A 15,847-nucleotide genomic window follows, 5' to 3' on the forward strand; every position below is an offset into this window, starting at 1 on the left:
CCTTCATCCTTTGAAATGAAAAGATAAGGGGCATCCAGAGAGAGAAGGATCCAGAATATCTTTGAATGATGCCTTCTTTTTTAGCCAAGTAATATTGGATTGAGGAGGCCTCACTGCAAACCCAGAGACTTTATCTTCTCAGAAGCCTACTTCCTTTTGAAGCTTCCTTTTCCTTGGAAGCTCCTTTTGTGTTCTTATCTGCAGGGCTCCTGGGTGGCACAAAAGTAACAAAAGGTCTACACAAACCCACAGACCCAAATCCATCAAACCCACAGACCCAAATCCATCAACCTTTCAGCCCTCTGGATAGAGAAAACCTGGGCATGCCGCTTAACTTCATTAAGCAGAACCAGAAAACAGGACAAAACAGCATGGAATAAAGAACCACAATGTAAGCATGTGCTACTGACCATGACAATGATAGGAGCTTAGAAAAGAGCCATAGTCATCAGGAGCATCTTCAGGAAAGTGGGTCATGAGATACACTTAGAATAATATGTATTATTATGTGCCATCACTATATTAACTACCACTTTCTGAGTGTCTATTATGTATCAGGCCACTGGACGAGGCACTTTATTAATGAATGCCATTTTATGCACTTCTCACAATGGTCATGTGGAGGTAGGTACTATTCCTCACCTGTTTGCAGATGGGAGGTGGGTTCTCCAAGATCACAGAGTCAAAATTTGTATCATCTGTCTGATTCCACCATCTGTGCACTTGAGAACTTTTCTTTTCTGTTGGGACTGCAGTTTGATAGAGGCACATGAGAGGCTTTTCCTGCCTGGCCCAGCCTCCCCCTCCACCTCTACTGGGCTCCTTTCTAAGCTGCCTGAAGGGTCTGAAGCCACAGTTAGGCTGTTTCCCTTCCAACCACCATCCCCCACCACCATCCCGCCTTCACCAAGGACGTGCTCCTGCGCCCATACCCAAACCAGCTCCCCAAGGAGGTATTCTCCAGGCAAGGCCCATTCTTCACACTACACCCCTGGACTCGAAGGTCTCTACACTCAGAAAGATCCAGGCAATGAACAGATTATCTTGACCCCAAGAAAAAGAGTCCAGAAAATCCTGGGCTCATCAGTATGTTTCTAAAATTCCAAGAGATAACTTTCCTGTTCCTGTCTCTGGCATTCCCCTCTCATTCCCGATAAGCATCTCCCAGAACAGAGCCTTCTTTTTCTTCCTTCTTTTTATTGATCGAAGTATAGTTGACACATAATGTTACATTAGTTTCAGGCGTACAACATAGTGATTCCCCAAGTATATTCATTATGCTGTGCTCGCCACAAGGGTAGCTACCATCTGCCCCTGTACATCACTACTACAATACCGTTGACTATATTCCCTATGCTGTGCCTTTTACTCTCATGGCCTCTTCATTCATTCTGTAACTGGAAGCCTGTGTCTCCTGCTCCCCTTCCCCCGACGCTGCTCCTCCCCCACCCACTCCCTCTGGCAACCATCAGTTTCAGAACAGAGCCCATGGCCTGCAGTTCCTTGTGCCCACAACCACATTCTCCCAGGGATTCACATAGCTCTCTCCCTCTCCTCCTCCAGGTCTTTACTCAATGTCACTTCTAGTGACGCCTTCCCAACCATCCTCTGTCATTCTGCGGTCCCCTTACCCCACTCGATTTCTATACTCTCACCTCCACCTGAAACTTCGTATAACTCACTATGTGTCTTCCTTGCTCCCTGAGGGCAAGGGTGCTGACTTGTTCCTCACTGTTTCCACAAATACACTGAAGGCCTAAATAACTGTTGAATGAATGAATGAATGAATGGACAGTCAGTTGTGGTGTCAGGCAAAGGGAATTAGAAATAAAAGCAAACTGGGAACCCGCAGAGCCAAGCCCAGGTCCCCGCTCTGCAACCTGTGACAAGTCCCTGTCCCCATGGGCTGGGCCCTCCTCTAGCTGCTAAGGGAATCGGCATGAACAAAGCAGACAAAAACCCATGCCTTATTGGTGCCTTCGCTCTAATGGCAAAAGACAGATGGTAAACTAGCTAAATAAATAAAATATATAGTACTTTAGGCGGCAATAAGCCCTGTGAGGGAAAATAAAGCAGGAAAGGGAAAGCAGAAGACTAGTGGAGGAAGCAGTGTGCAGTTTCTAACAGAGTCACGGAAGGCCGCACTGGAAAGGTGACATTTGACCAGAGACCTGAGGGTGGGACAGAGTGAGCCACCCGCAGATATCCATCCAGAGGAAGAGCACTCAGGGGGAACGCAGTGCTGCCTGGAGCATGTGAAGGATAGTAAGGAAGCCTGTGTGGCTGGAAGAAAGTGAGTGACGGGGAGAGAATTTGAAAATGAGGTCAGGTTGGTAATAGGCCTTGGGAGGAGTCAGGGCTTCGGTTTGGAGACCAGAGAAGGGGAGGCTGGAGAACGGAGTGGAGGTCATACCTGGCCGTGAGAAGAGACCAAGGGAGACAGAAATTTGGATTTCAGGCCTCACCCACAGCCCTAAGAAGTGGGCATTCTCATCTGCAACAAAGAAATAGGACTCTGTTCCCTCTTAGTGACCTTTTCCTACCATTCTGACCCTGGGAAGCTCTGTGCTCAGGGAAATTACACCCCTTACTTCAAGTCAAATGTGTTTTCTCTGAGTGTAGCCCTAATGAACAGTCCAGTCATTCAGCCAAGGCTTTCTAGTTTACAGAGTGCCTTATACACACCCTTTCATTTCATCTTTAGAACCCCCAATACAGAAGATATCACCCTCACTTTATAAAGGAGACAAATGTAGCTCCATGAAATTGGCTAAGATTACACACTTAGTGAGGAACAGAGTCGAACCAGATTTCAGGGTTTCTGACATCTTTCTGTCTCACCACCACTGAGACTCACTTTCCATTTGAGTGATTCTCGAAGAGTGATCTGCAACGCGTTACGGGCTGTAAGCAGATCTGAAAATGTATTTTCGCCCTGGTTGTATAAGTGACACAGACAATCTTATAGACTCTCATTTTTACATATGACAGAGGCTAATTTCACAGTCATTTTTAAGTGTGAGTGTATCATTAAAGCTTGCTAAAGTTTTATATTTATGAACATGTTCTTAAAATGTACTAGGGGTGCCTGGGCGGCTCAGTCGGTTAAGCGTCCGACTTCGGCTCAGGTCATGATCTCACAGTTCTGTGAGTTCGAGCCCGTCATCGGGCTCTGTGCTGACAGCTTGGAGCCTGGAGCCTGCTTGGGATTCTCTGTCTCCCTCTATCTCTGCACCTTCCTCACTCACCCTCTGTCTCTGTCTCTCTCTCTCTCTCAAAAATAAATAAACATTTAAAAAAATTTTTTTAATGTACTAAAGATTCTAATTCTATTTTATACTAAGAAGTGTGTTGCACAATGCTTGACAATGATGCAAAGCTCTTACCGGATACGAAATGGAAGTCCCCTAAAGTGAGGAATGAGTGGGGTACATGACTCACTAGATCTTTGCCCCACCTAAGTGTAGCCCAGAGGTTGAGAACCGCCAGCCTATGACCAACGTACCACCTTTCTTCTCTCCTGATCAAACTAAGAAACTCCTTTCCAATCTCTCTCATTCAGAGCACAAACTCATTCTCTCTCATTCAGAGCACAAATTCAGATTGTAACATGGCAAAGGCTCAGATTTCTATTTCACTCAGGAATCACCTCCTGCTTTGTCCTGAAGGATAGCCGCCAAGACAGAGGCGCAAAGAAGTTACTCTAGATGAGACAGAAAATACGGTCCAGTAGATATCACATGACTTGGCAACTGGTGCCAGGGTCACCATACAGAGAAAGCAAAGCTCTTTTTAGATTAGGTCTATCAGCTGTGCAGTATCCAATGTTCTTTGGCAAAGGAACCTATCTGGAGGTAGAACCACGTAAGTGACTTCTTTCTCCTTCTTGTGACCACTATGTTTAGCAATTATCTTTAAGTATTTTCCCAAGTCACCAGCTTTGGAAACCCTTGAAAAAAATCTAGCCAGCATGTAATTTAGCAAAGGATGGTTTGAGGAACGGGGACTGAGTTTCTGACAAATTCCAGAATGAGGTACGTGCTGCAGTGGTCCTCTTGATCCACTATCCTTCCTGGAGAGTATTCGTTGTCTTCCCTCTACCTGACTAACTTTAGAGAACCAGCTTGCCACCTGTGCACTCACCATTTACAGATCATAACCAGGTCATAACCAGAACTGCGCCAAATACACCTAGTAAATGAGAGGTGTGATGATGAGCAAGTCAGACCAAGAATTCAGACCAAGTTTCAATCCTTCTCTTTGACTGACAAGCTCTGTGACTTTCCTTCACCGAACTTTAGTTTCCCTCTAGCTAAGCAAAGTGATTTCGAAGGGGTCTTCCAGCTTTAGCACACTAGGATTCTAATTATCCTCTAGACCAATTCTTAGGGATGATTTAGTAGGAAAAGCAAGGAAGTCCAATGGTGTTGAGTGTCTTATGACCCAGTAGGAATTCTGTGATTTGATTGTTAAAAAGGGTACTAGAAAAGATCAAAACTGTTCCTATGCATCCATTAGTTAACATTTGTGTCACCACAGAGGTTTTGACAAGTGACTGCTGTGGCCCCTTCCAGTCCTATCACTCGTTACTCTGGTTCAATGCATGGAAACTGGAGACTGAAGAACCTGGGAGTAAGGCCCAGTCCTGACACTCACTATCTTAACCATTATTAGCTTCAGTGACTTCATCTGTAAGAAGGATCTAATAATGATATCACCTCATGGAGTTTGTTACTATAATGTTTGCTAAGGTAGTATAAACGCAAGACATTTGTAAATAGCCAAGTTCTTATACAAATGGTGGTCATGTATGATTATTATGACCCTTCGGGTAGGCTCCACTTCTTTTGCATCGATGGCTCTTGCACCAACCATCACATTCTTCCACCTCTAACTGAGTCATAGTCCTTTATGATTGACTAGAGACTTATAGTTATGTTTCTGCTAACAATAGCCATTTGTCAATTCTCAGCCAACCCAAAATGATTCCTTTCTCCCTGTGAAATTTGATCCTGAAGCAAGATCGGCAGGTAAGTGATGGCAGGTTGAGGAAATAATAGTAGAAAACCTAGGGACTTCCTTAAATGCCAACACTCAGAGGACAACACATATAAACAAGCTGCCAAGATACAGTGCTTAGATCTCAGAAACCGTTGCAGAGTTTTATGCCTCCAGCTATTCTCGTTCTGCTCCACCCACCCCCCTTCCAAACAGACGGACTAAACGGAGGGCAAATAGGCGGTGGGGTTTTTGTAATGGTGCCTGAGGTGGTGTCATGATGCACCACTTATCTTTGGAGCAGGGACTCGACTCGTCGTGGAACCAAGTAAGTCATGCATTTTAATTTACTTCAGCGCGTATAGTCCCTTGGGCTTGTTGTAGCAGAGTCCTGAATGGATTGGAGCTTTGGGGGAGGTCAGGAGGTTCTAAATTGGAAATGCATTGTTTTGTTGTTGCAAAGAGTCAAGGTAAAATTTGAGGATGAATTCATTAGGTTTCTCTTAAGAAAATAGTCTGTGTATGCATGGAAACTCTGTTCTAAAGATTTGTAGCAATAAGCCTTCTACAAAGGCCTGAAGAAATCCCTTAGTCAGGCTTTTGGTCCCCTCCTTAGTCAGGGAAAAGGCAAGCTCTAGGTGAGAGTCGCTCCACTGTTTATGAGGAAAAAGACTCATAGCCAAAATGTAGGAAGAGGAAGGGTTAAAAAGAAGAAAAATATTATTGCAGAGAGAGTTAGATCAAGACAGTCTTCTCTCCCTCAGATGACAAAAGCCAATCTTGCCTTTGTGACTTTTTGCTGAGAACTTGCATTAAATCTGTGTGCCTGGCTCAGACTAAATGATCCCCCAGGCCCCATCCTTGTCGGGGTCTTCCAAGAGCAGAAATTGCATCCCTTTGTTTAGCCCTAGATCTGAAGACTCTGCACAGGGTTCAGGAGCCTACATCCAATGTAGAATCACAGACACCAACTTCAGGACAACAGGGAAGTCATGGTGCTCTCCTAGAGATACTGTCCCCTGGTAAGGCATGCCAGTGCTCAGAAATCCATGGGTGATATTCAGGTAGTTTGGGTAGCTGCCAACAGTCAGTCACTGGGACTGGTCCAGAGAACAGTAGTCTTTCAGAAGCTTTCCAAAATGCCAAGTCCAATGGGGCAGGCATTGCCCCCTTACGTGGTTAAATTTTGTTTCAGAGGAAATAAAGAAGTGGGGAAATGTACGTGAATGTGGCAAGGTTGACATCCTGAAAGCAGCTGGTACTGTCAACATGGTGTCTGCCTCTCAGAAGGAAACATAAACTTACAGGGGTTCTTGGTTGCCTGTTGCTTCCAGGCCAATAGTGGGATTTGGCGTGTTATCTTATCTTTGAAAAGAGAGAGACTAGAAAGAAGGAGGGAAACAATCATGTTGTAGCTGATTGCAGTCTGATCGATGTTGGGCAAATTGCATCTGAGCGAAAAGTATTGTATTTCATTTTCCCTTTAAATCATTTCCACTTGAAATTCAGAATTATCTGCAGTGTTACAATCAAATCTCTGAGGCTGTGCCTTTGGGAATCTTAGGGAAAAAGGAAAGAGATGAAACTGATGCTTAGCCCCTCTGCCAGGACTCTGACCTGTGCTCTCTGGTGATACTCTATTTACTTCTTCAGTTTTCTCTTCCTGCAGTGATGGAGTGTAAAATGATTATGTGAAGCTCAGTTAGGGAAAGTGAGAATTTCAAGTCAAGCCCTCAATCCTTAAAGTTTTGACAGCAAATAATGGCCCTATACAACCATCGTTTCCTTTGGCTCTAGCCCTAGACTCTAGATTTCTGGTGATGAGACCGAGTAATCCATAAGGCCTTCAAATTCTATTTCACATGATTATTATATCCTCCTGAAGCTTGTATCTGGATCCAGATACGGGAGGAATTATAAAACAAAAACAAGCGGTCCAAAGCAAGCAGCGGCTTCTCTGACCCACATCCATGGACACACAGCACCCTGGGCTCTCCATCCACTACCAACTTCTTGTTCAAGCCTCAGATCCTTAGAAAGCCTTTCCTTGGGCTCGGGGAATTAGGAGACAGATTCCTTATTATTGTGAAGCTCAGTCTGAGTGATGGGGAAGAAATTAGGTTTCTAATCAAAAAGCAGTATCTGTGACCCAAGAGAAGGGAACCAGAATGTAAGAACCAGACCTGTGTCTAAACCCTCTTCAGCCAAACATTCACTCTAAGAAATGTCACTATTCCGTGCCCCATCCCTATTCCCAAGCGATCGTGTTCTTCTTGGAAAGGCCTCCAATAAACTGGGAGTTAAATTGTCCATCTTGAAGGCAGCTACCAGTCACCTGTCGCCTTCTTCTCTTCCTCTATGTCAGCTCTGTCCCCTGTCTCCGTGCTTCCTGGCTGGGATTTCATGCACACATCCTTATCCAGCAGATACACTATTATTAGCTTCAAAGGGAACTGAGCCTCTGTGCACTCAGCCCCTTGATCTCATCGAGGGCAGCTTTGTAGTTCTCTGAGCTGTGGGGTCTCTAGGCTGGGACCCAGGCTGGGGAGGCAGGGCACAGATGTTCTAGGCCAGGCCCCAGGGCCAGCCCCAGGCTGGTTACTTGTGAGGCAGTGCTGCGATGTGCTCCTGGGATACCCGACAGATGTTTTTTGGAGCCGGCACCAAACTCCTCGTGGAACCACGTGAGTTGATTTTTTCCACTATATTTCTAGGGATAAATTGAGTCCTGGCACTGGGGCTGCCATCCAGTTTGCATTACTTGGGAAAGTATAACTAGGAGATGGAGTAGCCCAGATGTGGGGGGTGGCCAGATAAAGACACTGGGCTGAGTCCCTGAAGCAGCTCTGTAACTAGTTTTGTTTTTTAAAAAAACATACATTCAAACTGCATCCCCCACTTATTTCTGAAATCTTCAGGGCAGCCCAGAAAATGCCAGGAAAACTAGAAAAATCATACTAATTGCTGGGGCACATGGTGGGGGAGGGGATGTGCAGGGACACTCTGGCCCCAAATCTCCAGAAGGTTGTTTCCATTCTTACCCATCTCTTTGGCTAACCTGACTAGTGCACATGCCTCATTGCAACCATAAGCAAATGCCCTGTAGCTTGGAAGATTTAAGACAGAGACAGTTAACCAGGTCAGAGTAATCAGGTAGAGCAAATGTGTATTTCAATGTTAAAGTTAAATCCCACGATGTCAGAGAGCCTTGAATTTGTGAGTGACATTTGTTACAGATGGTACAATCCTTAGGGAACTGATAGGACTCAGTGGGAATCTAAAACATAGATGATTTCTATGTATACAAGTTAAGAAAGGCTGTTCAGGAAAGGTATATACTTCTTCTGGTATTGTTTACCAGCACATAACCTTAGCATTGGACTGTTACTCATAGAAAGAGAAAGTCTGAAATAAAATAACAATTGTCCAAACAAATAGCACTTTGAAGCCCATAGTGAAATGTAATTACACTTGTGGGCCAAGAAGAAAGACCAGCAATTCTCAAAAAAATGAACAATTAGATCTTTAAATTTTGGACTACAGTAGGGCAAATTTTATCTAACTCGGATTTTGGTTTAAACTGAAAACAAAATCGACTAGTTTACATATGGCAACCATATAAAATGCATTCTGTTTTTTTTAAAAAAGGTTCAATTCAGCCAGATAAACTTTTATTTGGTTATCATGATACCAAAGAATGGATTAGATAAAACACTTCATTTTCAAACAATTGTTTTCAGTAGATAGGTATTCACTGAGAAAAGGGTCTGAGAAAAATGTTTTACCAAATGAATGCATTATGCTTTATCTGAAATAGTAACAGATTAAGAGCTCAATATCATAAGTGTATGACCTTCTTCAGACATTTGTCTTGTCAGCTATGTTCCATTGTTCAAATTATTCAAACCAAATCTCTCTAGCCCCAAGTGATCATTGACAACTGCCTTTGAATTTAGATTTTAAAATCCCAAGCAAGCTTTAATTATCCAAGTAAATCAGTCTAGGATTGGGTCATACTCTGTAGTAACCAAGGAAATAGGATTGTTTTGTTTTGTTGTTTTGTTTGCTTTGTTTTTTAATTACTGGTTTCCTTTCTCTGTATCTCATAACTCCCTTGAAAATCAACCAGAGTACATGTCACCAAAGTCAGTATAGTGAATGAGAAATGTTGCAATTCTGAAGACAGGTGAATGAACATGTGGTTTTTCAAGCCGTTGCTGCCGAGTTATCAGTGTCTGTTATCAGTGGCTTCAGCTATGCCGGAAAGCAAAACGATGAAGGTTTCCTCACATGGGTTGAAATTAGGTTCCAGGAGAGCCCCCTGAAAAAATCCCCAATCCCCATCTTGTCTAGAACTGAAGCCAAAATATATGGAACCAGATTCTTAGGAATGAGTTTCCTGCCCTTAGTGACTGAAACAGAATCCAGTCTTCCAGCTGAGCTTCCAGGCAGAGAAAAAAGTGGTAACAAATTTTTTCAAAAAAATATTTGGAGGCTAGTTAAGGGGGGGGGGGGGCGGTGGTCTCTGAACAGCTGATTCCCTAGGAAAGCCCTGATTGGCCATTGTCCATTTACATAATGATGATCAGAAAGAACTTCTAGACTAGCAAACGCACCCTCTCAAGCAGATATAACCAATTTATTTGTTTATAGCTCCACTACCATGAGCTTCAACAGCTAACGCCCAAATCCAAATTAGGACAGAGTATTAGAAAAATGATTGCATTTACTCACCCATTACCAAGACTTTTCATTTAGCATTACCTTATATCTTGATTATAGATCATAGTAAATAAAAGTACGCTGGAATTCAACATTTTTAACTTGATATCACCTAGTTTCAAATAGAAGAGCTACATTCACACAAGTAATTACTACAGAAAATTGACAGTTAAGCTTCTGTTTGGAAATATATCTAGGTCACCATCCACAGATTGGTTGTCTCTCCTGATTTCAGGCATCTTCACAGCACCCTCCTTTTTTAACAGTTATTTGAAGATAGCCTAAGGATCCAAGTCTTCATGGACAAAATTTATCATAATTCGCAAACCTTAATAAGGCATGATGGGAAAGAATCAATACTGCCTCCCTCAAAGCTTTAAAACTTTCAGTTTCAAAGAAAGAAAAAGATGCATATACAGAGTAGCAGATAGATGGTAGATCAAGGTGAGGCATGAATGCAGAGGAGGCCAGGAGGAGATCCAATGATTAGCACCAACACTCCATAGCTTCACTTAGAATAAAATAAGAACTGGGTTTAAACTGGTTTTACATCTAGGGGCACCTGGGTGGCTCAGTTGGTTGAGCATTTGACTTTGGCCCAGGTCGGAATCTCATGGTTCATGAGTTTGAGTCCCACATCGGGCTCTGTGCTGACAGCTCAGAGCCTGGATCCTGCTTCGGATTCTGTGTCTCCCTCTCTCTCTCTGCCCCTCCCCCCCACTCACACTCTGTCTCTCTCTCAAAAATGAATAAATGTTTAAAAAATTAATATCTATAAGGACTTCCTGGGAATAATAGCTGTTATCTCTGATAAAAGACTCAGAAACTATAGGATAGTCCCTTACAACAAAATAAGTATTTACCTAAAGGCAGAGAGATGTACCACTTAACTTCAGTGGTTATCCCTTCCAGTCCAAAAAATGAGAAAGACACCCTAAAGTGACTCCAATACTGCCATCCTCAGGGTATTTGAACCAGTCATGTAGTCCTTCTCAGACCCTGATTCTTTAACTGAGCACCAACCCTGTTCTCATTCTAAGGGCTTATGCGTTTAAAATAAACCAACGATGCAGACAGATATTCAACCTGACTGCAATCATCCAGAGGACTGATTAACAAAATATAGATAATTGAATCTCAGATGATCCAGAAACTTGTTTGTAGTTGTTATTTTCCATCTCCACTTCCAGCCATGTCTCTTAGCAGCTCCTAACTAGAAGTCTGACTGACTGCCTTTCATTTCCGCTTCCCTTAGCCACCTCTTTCATTGGGTGTTAACAAGCCCAGGTCACTAAAGGATGCAGGAAAGTCTGTATTGCAGTATTTGGCCCCAAAGGCATTGAAGTAAACCCCACCGTTTAACTCCCACACTTGTGGATAATCATCTTTCAAGATAAATTGATTATATTTGCAGAAAGCCAGCCTCCTGCCACACCATCCGTTTTCATCATGCGAAATGGGACGACGGTTGCTTGTCTGGTGAAGGATTTCTATCCTAAGGATATAGACATAAAACTCGAATCAACCAAGAAAATAGAAGAATTTGACCCTGCTATTGTCGTCTCCCCCAGTGGGAAGTACAGTGCTGTCAAGCTTGGTCGGTATGAAGATCCAAATTCGGTGACCTGTTTGGTTGAACACAACAGTAAAGCTGTGAGCTCCACTAACTTTGAACCAAGGACAAATTCTTCAGGTAGGTCTCATCTAGTTTCAAGGGGCTGGAATTGTAGGGAAGAAAAATTGAGGGAAAGGGAAGCTGAAGATGTAAACTCTTGACAGATCATTCTCAACGTGGCTTCATGCTAGAAATAAGACTGAGCCCAACTATGGCCCGTCATTGACTTTGAACTTAACTCTGCATCCCTGAGCTGGAATCTAAGATAAAGTCCATCTTATTTCATCTCCTATCTCCTCTTCACCAGTCACTGTCTCCTTGATACTAATGACTGTCCTACTACTAGACTCTGGGTTAAAAATTCATGCACAGACTATGGGGCACCTGGGTGGCTCAGTGGGTTAAGCGTCTGACTCTTGACTTCAGCTCGGGTCATGATTTCACATTTTGTGGGATCGAACCCCATGAGGGGCTCTGCCTTTACAGGGCTGATCCTGTGTGGAATTCTCTCTCTCTCTCTCTCTCTCTCTCTCTGCCTCTCCCCTGCTCTCTTGCACTCTATCTAAATAAATTTTAAAAACTTTAAAAAAAATCTTTAAAAAAAATTTGTGCACAGTCTAATCCAGTGTGAATGCCAAAACAAAGGGCAGCCCAACCTATCACGGGATTGAGAACCCTCGTTCATCCTACAAATTAGAAACATACCTGAATGTGGGCCTCATAGTATAATGAAAAAATTCCAGAATGGGAAGAATGTTGGCTGTGTGAATAGCTGTTTGACCTTAAGCAACTCATACCCCTGATCCTCAGTTTACTTACTTAAAGTCTCCTCCACTTTTCAAACCTCAAACCCTTTGAGCCTCTTGGTTGCCAGTAAATCCCTGACCACTGCTGTTTGTTCCAGGTACTGTAAAACCAAAACCAACGGAAACTGAAAACATAAAGCTAACTCCAAAGAGCATCAGTGAGCCCAAAGGTTAGTTGAAATCAAGGGTCAACTTCAGAACTGAGTGTTAAAGCAAACTCTGTAATTGTCAGACAGGGCCAAAAGTCAGCAGATTTCAAAAGAAAACAAAAACCATACCTGAGCCCAGCTGGTTCCCTCTGAGCCTCTCGGCGAAGCTTGCCTGGCTACAAGCATGGGTTTCCAAAGCTTGCCTGGCTGGGAGTAGCAGCAGCCTTGGGTCTCTCAGGGCCATCTGCCACCAAGCTAGGCTTGCAGCCCAGGCAGAATGATGGTGATTCGGGGTAGGCTGGTGTCTGTGTGTTGTGGGCCTAATTTCTGGAAGGGAATTTAGTTTCTTGCTAAAGCCGCTATCTTTACTCTTTTTCAGCCACAGTTCATCACAGTTCACAGTTCACAGCCGGGAATGTAAACATGCTGTCCCTCACAGTGCTGGGGCTCCGGATGGTGTTTGCCAAGAGTCTTGCCATCAATTTTCTCTTGACTGCCAAGTTATTTTTCTTTTAAGGTAAGAATTAGCTTCTTCTTATGCCTACCTCAAGCCAAACTATGCTGCACATGGAGAAAAGGAGTTTAGGAATGTAAGGGGCCAAGAAGGCTTGGAAAGGGAAGAACACAGAGACACAATAGGATTTTTTTTTTTAATTTATCTTGAGAGAGAGAGCGCGCGCGTGAACACATGTGCATGGGTGGGGGAGGGGCAGGGAGAAGGAGAGACAGAATCCCAAGCAGGCTCTGAGATATCAGTGGAGAGCCTGATGCAGGGCTTGAACCCACAAACCATGAGATCGTGTCCTGTGCCGAGGTCAAGAGTCAGATGCTTAACCGACTGAGCCACCCAGGTGCCCTGAGACATAGTATGATTTAATAAAGGTGGGCCACCTCAGATACTCAGCATAACACCCCATCTCCTGTTGTCCTCCTATTTCAAGCCAGACTCAAAATGTGTTATGTAGTATGATGTAATACTGGCCGATAATCCCCACCTCCAACCCAGGAGCTAAAACCTTGGAGCTATGTAATGAGAAATAGTTTTCTTTATTTGCTATTTTGTTTATCTGGCCAAGGGGTCATGGTTATTTGCAAGGCCATCAGTAAAGCTTCACCCAAAGAATTTCCGGAAACTGCCTTGCCTAGACAAAGGAGATGCCAGCTCCCATCTCTTTATCACAGGACTCCCAGTGTATAGACCAGCCCATCTTTGGGATGAACCTACATGCCCATTAGTAGTAACCAGCACACTGCTAGCTATTCAAGATGCATACAAAGTTGCAGTTGAGACATTAATTATCTGCCTGCTACTTGCATTCCTTCTTCATGTAATCTTAGACATGAAGTTTAAACCGGGGCCTAGGTTTGCCCTTTTTCCAGTACCCCCAATTCTCCCCAGTCCCAACTCCTGATCTAGGGACAACTTTAGATTTTAAGTGTGGGACTGATCCAACCCAGCCTGAGGACATGTCCAATCATTTCCAAATGGGTGACTGGTTTCCAGGAGTCCCAAGGACAAGAGCAGTGTGGCTATATAAAAAGAGCACTACACTAGGAGACAGAAGACGTGGGTTTTCACCCTGTCCTTGTCACTAACGCTCTGCTACCCTAGCCTAGTTGTCCACCGCTTCAGGCCTGAGGTTTTTCACCCATTAAACAAAGGAGTTAAGAAAGACTAAGGAGAGCAAATGAGTTGCATGGCTTATGCCAATATTGATAAGCTAATACTGAGTAGCTGAATTATGGTCAGGTGCAGAAAGAACCATACCATGATAGATTAGTGATGTCTGTAATGATGCAGGCACAGCAAGTACTGGCCATCCCCAGACTATGTAAGTACTACAATTCCTCCCAGCACGGACTATCTGTGATCTATGACACTCTGATCCTTGTCCTTCACTTGCAGGCTGACTGGCTTCAGAAGGCTGCCTTATGAAACTCCCACATTATGTCTTCACAAAAGCCTACAGAGGAGCTGTCTCTTAGACTTCTGGCTTCTCGGTGATTCAAGGTGACCGATCCCAGTCTTGCTTAAGTGGCTGCTACCCAAACCATCAAAGCAACAAACCCAGCTCATTTTCCAGCTTTGTGGAAAGACACAAGTCCTAGGGAGTAGGGCGTTATGGTCCTAACTGCTCTATCTGTTGCTTTATAAAGGAATATAGGACTCATTTTTTTTATTATTATTTCTACAACAGATACACTTTGAAAATGGTGTTTTGTTCCCTTAACTTTCTTTGCCTTCAAAAGTAGAAAGTGGGAGCCAACAGATTCCCAGCTCCATACTCCCAGAGGAAAACAGACCCTGGGGGTTGGAGAGAAGATGCCCTTCACCTAAGAGGAATGGCTCTTTTCAGCCCAGCACTAGGTTTGCCTCAAGCTGGCATTCTCATCCACAAAAGCACTTTCTGCTTTCCTTAGTACTTTACAAACAAAATTAAATTTGACTTCTCATGCAGCCAATGGGGTTTCTAAAGCCTCATCTAAATACTCTCCAAGCTATTAGCAAAGATCAGGGTAAAATACAGAGAAAATTACTTTTATCAATTGACTTCACAAACATGAATTGACTCCTTCTAAGTTCCAGGCACCGAGCTGAGGGTGTAAAGATGAATGAGAGGTGGGTCTGCTTTCAAGCGACTTACTGTGCAAGCACTTTTGGAGGGAGGGAGAGGAATGAGACTCCTGGATTTGGGCTGTAAAAAGAGTATCTTTACTGGGTTTTGCCTGCCAATATATGCACAGGGAATTTGATTTCAGTGGATGCTGACTCTTGCTTGCCCCTTGTTGTTGATGGTATTCTGCCATTCTCAGTGTTGTCTCTGTTGCATTTATTAAAGTGCATCGAGTGTGCCTTGCCTCTGGCTTTACTCATAACAGACCACCGCGGGAGGGGGAGAGTGGGTGCTGTGAACTCACTGTTAGGCAGACAAAAGCCAAACTGAACTTGTAGGTCACACCGCAGCTTCCTGAGCCCCAAGCCTGCAGGCTCCTGCCTCGGGGACCCTGCCCTGGGTTTCCGGCTGTTGCTGCTGCTGCTACAGCAAAACAGCAGCAATGACCCCTCTGTGGCCGATGAGCTCTGCTACCCCCACGTCAGCAAGGCCACAGCATTTTCCCAGGTGCACCCACTCAGGTAGCAGAGCCCTTGCAACCCACTATTGTGGTTTCCTGGGCACCTAGGGTGCTACCTAGGGTGTCAAGCAGGGGCTTATGGGGTCACAAGTGAAAGAGCAACCCTCACCAACTCCCCCTGATATTGCCATCTGCAGACTCCCATGTTGTCTTCACAGCCCAAAGCAAAGAAAGGAGGCAGTAGCCCTCTGACTCAATGGGTTTAGGACAATCTACATGGATAAGGAGGTCCATCCAGGGAAGAACCATTAGAAGATTCCACACAACTGCACCTTGTGTGTGTAAAGAATGCCTATTTCCAAAACATTCACATCTGTTACCTTAGGTAACATTAGCATGTTTCTATAAGTGGCAAAGAACAAAAAGATCACATCCTCATTTTTCAGATGGAAAAAATACCCCTTCCAAAAAGGTAATGTACC

General features: G+C 44.0%; 1 protein-coding gene and 1 gene segment (V, D, J or C); both read left to right on the top strand.

Annotated features, from left to right (window-relative positions):
* LOC122222610 (M1-specific T cell receptor alpha chain-like) overlaps nt 1-15,847 on the top strand; it is a 482,951-nt gene that overhangs the window by 381,788 nt on the left and 85,316 nt on the right. The window lies entirely within an intron of this gene.
* LOC122222303 lies at nt 5,376-14,615 on the top strand. The segment is given in 5 exon segments: nt 5,376-7,682; nt 11,135-11,413; nt 12,240-12,311; nt 12,670-12,807; nt 14,197-14,615. Coding segments are annotated over 4 exon segments (552 nt in total).

This window comes from Panthera leo, chromosome B3 (assembly GCF_018350215.1).
Source record: "Panthera leo isolate Ple1 chromosome B3, P.leo_Ple1_pat1.1, whole genome shotgun sequence".
Taxonomy (NCBI): domain Eukaryota; kingdom Metazoa; phylum Chordata; class Mammalia; order Carnivora; family Felidae; genus Panthera; species Panthera leo.